The 8,039-nt window shown below is 37.4% G+C and overlaps 1 protein-coding gene across 2 annotated transcripts in view; it reads right to left on the bottom strand.

Moving 5' to 3' along the window:
• The window catches only part of LOC106524179 (kazrin), a 172,003-nt gene that overhangs the window by 152,362 nt on the left and 11,602 nt on the right, over nucleotides 1–8,039 (bottom strand). For both annotated transcript variants that reach the window (XM_014017885.1, XM_014017886.1), the window contains exon 2: nucleotides 2,510–2,667. In XM_014017885.1, coding sequence (XP_013873339.1) covers nucleotides 2,510–2,667 — 158 coding nt within the window. The remainder of the gene's footprint in view (nucleotides 1–2,509; nucleotides 2,668–8,039) is intronic.

The following is an 8,039-nucleotide window of genomic DNA, read 5'->3' as shown; positions in this document are numbered from 1 at the left end:
ATATAATCTTCATTGACACATCTGCTGCTTAATATTCCACAGAGCCTCTGGATCTGCGAAAACAAAATGGCGAGAAATACCTACTGATTCTGTTGGCTGATGACACATTATCTGCAAAATGGCAAAAAAAGAAAGGAAAAAAAGACGGATGTTTGAATGAGAATGGCGGCTGACAGAATACCTCAGGAAAGCTAAATGACCTGACAGACTCTTGGCAACCTGTTTTTGAGAGGAAGAAAAATGAAGGAAAAAGATAAAGTTAAAAAAATGGGAAAAAAAAAAAAGAATTAAGGAGCGTTCAGGGTCAGTCCACAGTCACTCAATAGTCTGTGCATGTCTCATGTCTGTGCATGCCGCTGATTTTTAATGGGCTTTCAGACTATAACACACTTTGCTTCAGAGACGATGTGGACAGAGAATCAACACAAAGTAGATACACTATCTCTCTGTGTGGTAAATGTTCTGTTTTTTATGCTTTGATACACCTACTTATAAAAAATAGCTAAATACGGAGCAAACCTGCTAAACGTCGCCACTTCTATTTGACATCCGATAAACCGCAGCTTGTGCAGCACAAAATTAATTGGGATAGAAATGGCATGGTGACAAATTAATATAACAAGCACACGTGTATAAAATCACAAACAACTCAATCACACATTGTCACCAGAGCAGGATACATCTTCCCTTTGCTAATTAGAGCTCTTAACAATCCAGACCCTCATCTCCTCMTCCTCCTCTTTCCCATCAAAGGTTATATGAAGCAATCAGCCATACCAAGAGTGTAACAAGAAGAGAAAACTGAGGACAAAACGAGAATATCATGACCTCATCAGCTTTCTTTTACACATTATAATAAGGACTAAGCTCATTTGTTTATTAAAAAAAGTTGTCACACAAATCTGTCCACAACTCTTCAAAGGCTCTTTCGGCTTCTTACCAGAGGGAAAATTGAATCTGAAAATCTATGTTTTAATGCAGTGGGGTCACCTGATTAAAAATTACATGAATAAAAAGCCAAACTTTTTTTCTTCTTTTGTTGTTGTGGGTGAAGGGGAAAGTCAAAGTTAACTGTAAGAATGTAAGAATGTTTTCCAGAACAATAGATTGTTCTTTGAGAGTGGCAACAGACTCTGTTGAAGTGTAACCTTGTTGTTTCACCTCCCCCCATTGCAGTCAATATTTCATCTCATCCGAGGCCCTTTGAAAGAAAAGCTCGGGAACGGCATTCGATATCTTCACAAACAACTCGCGCTGGTGCAAAAATGAAGCACGAGATGGATGCTTAGAATTCAAGTCGGCAGGTTGTCGAGGCGCACGAGGCTTTTTCTGCCGTTCGCTTCACACATAAAACTATCTCACTGACCTTTGTTCTTCAAAAATCACATTATTTACATTTATCTGATTAAGCAATTTATCTGATTAAGCGTAGCTTCTCTCAAGCTTTTTTTTAAACCTATGAACAAGTAAACTCTTTAAAATGGGTTTAAGTCAGAACAGTAAAACTTTCCATAAAACTAAAATTTATATTTTTAAGTTCTTTTAGATATAAAGAAAATCCAATATTGTGATCACACGTACAGAAAAAATAACTCAAGCTAATACTTGGTATTGTTAAGTATGCAAATGTGATACTTGTACTCAGTTTTTTTATGTATAGCATTGGTGCATTGGTGAGTGATTCTCAGTTTTATTGTTATTTTATTTTAACATTATTTAACCAGGCAAGTCCCRTTGAGATCTCAGATCTCTTTTTCAAGGAAGGCCTGGGCCTGAAGGCAACCTATTGTACATGTTTTTGGGGGTGGAGGAAACCGGAGTACCTGGAGAAAACCCACCCAAGCACAAGAAGAACATGATAACTCCGCACAGAAAGACCCCAGGTCCGGACCGGGGATSGAATCCAGGACCTTCTTGCTGTGAGGCGTTGGTGCTAACCACTGAGCACTTATAATAAAATAAGGTGTGGAAAACAGGTTTAGTTATGAAATTCAAAATAAAGAGTAAAAAAAACGATTACCAGTGCGCATAATGTTGGACTAAAACACAGATATTTTTGTATGACTTTGGAGAAAAATATTAAACTATCAGCTGGTGAGGGCATGCAAATAGTTCAGTTTTATCTTGACATTTCTCAGAGAATATTCTTGAATACGAAATCTGATCCAGTGATTGGTCCATGCTGGGGGTTTTGTAACGACGTCATCCAGGATCAGCTTTGCGGCACAGGAAAGTGTCGTAAATCAGCTCTAAGACTGACACTTATGAATGACTTACATTTTACTTAAAGTGAGGAGAAGTGACTTTTAGGCTCAGCTTTTAGCTAAGATTTTTTTTACACTTAAGTCCATTTTTAACAGCATTCTTAAGAGTAATTCTAAGAAGTTTGATAAATGTGGGCCCAGAAGTGTATTTGTAATTGGAAATTTGCTGAAGTTAACCTATTTTATTTATTTTTACTATTTTGCTAATAAAAACTGCACAAGTTGGAGTCAAAACTGTTGTGTACCTGAGCATCAACCAGGAGGTGCCTCATCAGGTTCATGGACTTCTGCAGAGTCTCTTTCTCTGGAGGAGCATAGGCCTGCTCCTCCTGCTCCAGGGACTTGGGACCCGACACCATGAAGCTCGCGATCTGGTCGTTCAAACTGTTCAAAGACTGCACAGCTGTCGGAGAGACAAAAATAAGATCATATGAGCTTAAAATCTGTCTTAAAAACTCACTTTTTTTACATTGGCTTTTAATTCAAGGTTAGTTTGAGCTACCTCTGKAATTTGTAATTTGTGTCTTTTTATTTGTTTTCAGCTTGTTATTAGTTTTATTGTATTGTGTCTGTGAAGCACTTTGGCCAACACTGTTGTTTCTAAATGTGCTATGTAAATCAGAATCAGAATACTTTAATGATCCCCGGGGGGGATTGCAATTACTAAGTAAAGTGATGCTAAAGATGATGATGCAGGATGCAGAATACTTATTTATTTTGGTTTGTCTTCTATTTCTTTCACTATTTCACTGAGGAGGACGAGTGAAGCCAACACTCCRGTTTATAATTGTCACTTTCTCTGTCAACACCATCTCTGGTCCAGAATGTTCCACTGTGGCCCGCGAGTCATCCTGTTTTTGTTTTCCTGCTCTTACCCCTGTGTGTCCCTGGCAGACCTCTCCTTTCAGGTTTCCTCTCCAGTCAGGCTCCCACTTTAAAAACCAACCACCCCTACTGTACTTCCTCCATTGTGCACACACACAAACGCGCAGACTTCCTCAGCTCACTTCCCATTTACTTATCACTGACCCTCAATCTCTGCAGGGTCACCACAACTATTTCTGGCGGAAATTCTGGATGAATGAAACTGTGGAAGGAAATGTGATTTTCATATTTTCCTGCRTTTTAGCATAAATATCTTTTAAAATTTTCATGAGCTGCTGCACTAACCCCCTAATGTGTCATTATCTGTCTTTCTGCCTCTTTCCAGCATTTAAATTATTCCACAACCTGAAAATTACAGTGCTGTCGATTAGAAAAGGTGCACTGGGCATTGGTCCAAAGGTGTTTTATATGCAACCCATGTGCCATTAAATCTTGTACGTTTATCTAGAAGCCTCCACTGGCGCATTTCTGCCCAGATAAAGAAATACAACCTGTTTAATCCGAGAGAGTAGGAGGATTTTTAGGCCAAGCATCTGGAGAAGGTATTTTCAGGATGCAAATGCAAATAGAGAGAGCCTCTTTCAGACACAAACGCCTTTGCACCAAAAATAAATAAATAAAAAAAAGAGGAGAGCAGGAGAGCATAGATTAATGTGTTACATAACAACAAAATTCTTTCACCGTGGCTGACATTTCCAAGCAAACAAGCTTTGAGGAGAAAACTTGACAAGTCGGGATTAAAGGCAGCACAGATAAGAAAAGGAGCAGAGGCTGAAGAGGAAGACTGTGTCCCCCTGAGGTGAGACTTGAGCTGACATCAGAATAATAAATATGTGAACAGGGCGGTTGGTGCTTGAATTCAAATACTCCAGCCACTATAAAATCTCCTAATCCTGCCTTATATAAAAGATAAAATACATTAAAATACACTGATGGTTTGGCTTTTACTCTTTACAACTCCTGTTTAATTGCAGGTAATTGAATGCAAAAAAGCTTCCTTTTTTTCAGTTTCAGTGTGATTTTATTGAAATGATAATGACAACATGGTGTGTGTGTGTGTGTGTGTTTGCACTTTCAGTCAGTTCTTGAGATGTATATTTAACTGTGTGACCATAGTGCCCTCTACTGGACAAATAAATGTGTGCAGTTCAGATTCAAATACTTAAAAAACTGTAGGAAAAACACAAGCAAACTGCATACTGAAACTAGAGAATTTGCRTTTCCAAGAAAATGCAGTGTGAATATTTCTTGTTGAAAYATTTTTGCTGGAAGTTGCTGAAGTCAATTCAAGTAAAAGTAGCTAAAATGTGTAAAAATATGCTAAAAGTAGCAGAATAGCGGCTGAAAGGAGCAGAATGTTATCTGAAAAAGCAAAAGAAAAGAAAACTGATTTAGCCAAAAGGCAGCTAAAGGAAACTCGGAAAGTTAGGGAGGATCAAAACTGTTTAAAAATAAAAAAGAACTTTAACATAATTAGCATAGTCTTTGATGCTAATATTTGAAACTCAAATTGCTTTAAACATCATCACATGACCTAAAAACATAATTTAATTAAAGATCAAGCACTTGTTTCATGCCAGAGTTTAATCTCGTAGATGTTAAAGTTATAACTATTTTGGTCAAACTTTGCATAACATTTTATGCAATCTTGTGCAATATTAGGAGCTCTGACAAGGTTGTTCTGTTAACGTGATTGTTTGAAGTCCTGTGCAGTTGTACCCATTTAAAGCATAATAATTGTCAAACTGAAATGATGATGAAATCTCAGTTATTTTATTACTAAACAGAAATCAAAAGGCTTCAAAGCCTCTAATGTCGACACTTTAAACAGTATGAACACTATCTGTGGAGTAAACAAGCATTGATGAAGTTTAGATCCATAATCATTGATCATGAAAGCTACACTCCACGCTGGAATCAATACGAGCGTTTTGTTGCTATAAAGTGGCTCCTTACATGCGGTAACCCTTAAYCTGCATATCGAACGCACTGCCTGTCAATACTGTGATCATTAGGCCTCTTAAAGCAGCAGGTTACAGATGGTTCAGGAGTATCACTGCAATAACAGTAAAATAAAACACTAAATCAATAGGTGTGTCTAAAGAAAGCATATTAAAGTGGGAATCTTCACACACTTTATAAAGAACATTTCTCTCATCTTGACTCTCAGCCATAAACTAAACACTGCATATGGCATTATATTAAACTAACCCATGGCATAGGCAGTATAGGCAAATGCTAAGGGTGCCATCCATCTAAGGGAATATTTTCTAACTTTTTGTCAGAGTAAAGTTGATTTAGTCTGTAGAATAATCACTCATTACTCAGGTTTATGAAGGTAACTCGTTCTGTGGGTTGTCACTACATGAAATATGTGGTGTTTTGGGATAAAAGTATCATATGATGCCGTCAAGAGGTCCTCAATGTGGTTTATAGACATTATAAATACAGAAGTAACAGTTATGATCTTATAAACTTCCAGTTAAAATCTGGTTTTCAGTGTTCTGCTTTCATTATGTAAATCCAAATGTCAGCAGGCATGAAGTAGACTTCTGGTTCAAATTAATCATATTGTTGACTAATTGAATTGGACAACCTGGTTTCTAAAGATAAAAAAAGATAATATCAAAGACAAAACTATTTAATTTGGTATGTGTAAATGTTAACTGGCTGTGAGATTTTAAAAATTGCATGAGGGGGTAGCACCTAAATTCTTGCCTAGTGTACCAAATTGGCTGATTGTCCAATTTAGATGATACAAGGTAGTTCTTTGGAGAGCACAGTTAAATGTTGCTTTTATTGAGCTAATTATCACCAGCCACAAAAAAACATTTAAAATTTAAACTTAATTTAAATTTAAACAAAAYAATTAGGTCTGACCAAGTTATCAAGATACTGCTGCAAAACACACCAAACAATACTAACTGTCTTTCTGTGTCTTCATCTGACACCTGAAATTATTATTTTTTCCTGCAGCTTCCTTTCAGCAAAATATGAAAGTGACAAAAGTGAGGCTGAGGTAGGGAGGCAGGAGGGGAAAAAAAGGATGTAAATGCAAGAAAGTCATTTCACCTTGCTGCTCACAATTTTTTTCCCGTCTCATTTATTTTCTTTTCGTGTCTCAGCAGCTCTGGAAAAACCTCAAAGTGCCTAACACGTCCTCCCATAAAGCAGAAACAGTGGCATCCTATCCGACCTTTATCTGTTCAGAGAACTCTGGGTGCCGGGGGAAATAAAGTCACCGAAAATAAAGAAGCGTCTGAAAGAATATATGCAGCAAATTCAACAGGATAAGGTGTGGCAGCAGGGCAAAACCTGAGTTGAAAAGGAAGTTATTTCATGCAAATTGTTCACAGTGCATGTGAAATCTTGGAGAAACTTTGAGAAATCTGGAGAGTCCGAGGGGCTAAAATCCATTTCTGGGGCTGGTCTAAGAACAGATTTACATTTGTTGCCATCTGCAGTGCACGAGAACTGACACAAGTGGGAAAAAGTCATTATTCATAGTTCTGTTTGAACAGTTTCTTTGGTCTGACGTGAGACAATTTACATCCCAAAGTGATCAAATATTTCAGAACCATGTGAAGGACAATCTTTATGTGTCAATCTTTCAGTGCCACTGAATCTATCAGGCACTATCCATTTTTTGCCCTTAAATGCATTTTGTTGTGAACAGCAGAGGTAGTACCAAGTCATTGTTTTCCAAGTCTCAAATAAGTCTCGAGAATTTATCCTCAAGTACAAAATCAAGTCTCAAGCAAAGACAGTCAAGTCAGAGTCAAGCACCAAGTCTGAAACTTGGAATTTCAAGTCCTTCTGAGTCTTAAAAAAAACATTGTTGCAGTTATGTGTCAAATGTAAATAATAGAGCATGTGTTCTTTTGTTGAATCTGTTAACTCAAATTCTGATGAAAYGTGCATTTTAAAATTGCAACTCTATATTGCATAGTTCAATTAAACTTAGCTATATTGTTTGTTTTTTAAATATCTGGTTAATTTGATTTGCTGTACTGCGGCTGACAGAGTGTRAAAAAGAGACAAACTGTCTGCCTTTGTTAATAATGAATGAGTGAAATGAATTAATGTGTCCTACTCYAGAAATAATATGCATTAAAGTTTAGATTTTGGGTAAAATATCAAGTCTTTTTAAGTAAACAGGTTCAAGGCAGAACAACAGCTCAGTGGTTACGCCTCACAGCAAGAAGGTCCTGGGTTCGATCCCTGGTTCGGACCTGGGGTCTTTCTGTGCTTAGTTTGCATGTTCTCTTCGTGCTTGTGTGGATTTTGTCTGGGTATGCTGATTTACCCCACCCCACAAAAACATGTACAATAGGTTGTCTTCAGGCCCAGGCCTCCCTTGAAAAAGAGATCTGCGATCTCAACGGGACTTGCCTGGTTAAATAACAGTAAAAAAAAAATAAAGTCCAATTGGAGTCCCAAGTCATTGGTGTAAAAGTCCAAGTCAAGTAAAAAGTCTGATYATTTTTGTCATGTCAACTCTAAAGTCATAATAATGACTAACTCAAGTCCAAGTCATGTGACTCAAGCCCCCACCTCTGACGAGTGCAGAAAAGTTGTATTTAGTTTCTCTTGATGCTGTGTGTCTTTTTATCTGTTTAGGTCATATTTTATATCCCATTCCGTTTACTTTATTTTCTATGAAATTTGTAAATAAAGGGTTTCTACATTGTTATTTAGGTGTAAACCTCTCTAACTACAATGGACCGCTCTGGAAGCTGGAGGGGGGCGGGGCATAAAGCCTTGTTTGGATTTAAAGAGACGGCGTCAGAATGAGTTGATCTGAGATACTCAGAAAAGGGGTGAAAGAGGGGCTTGTGAAGTTACAGTAAGGAGGAATTCAGACCAGAGCATTGCAGTTCCACTTTATAT

The sequence above is a fragment of the Austrofundulus limnaeus genome, unplaced genomic scaffold (genome assembly GCF_001266775.1).
Source record: "Austrofundulus limnaeus strain Quisiro unplaced genomic scaffold, Austrofundulus_limnaeus-1.0 Scaffold178, whole genome shotgun sequence".
In the NCBI taxonomy this organism is placed as follows: Eukaryota; Metazoa; Chordata; class Actinopteri; order Cyprinodontiformes; family Rivulidae; genus Austrofundulus; species Austrofundulus limnaeus.
This window is presented reverse-complemented; position numbering and strand designations above follow the sequence as displayed.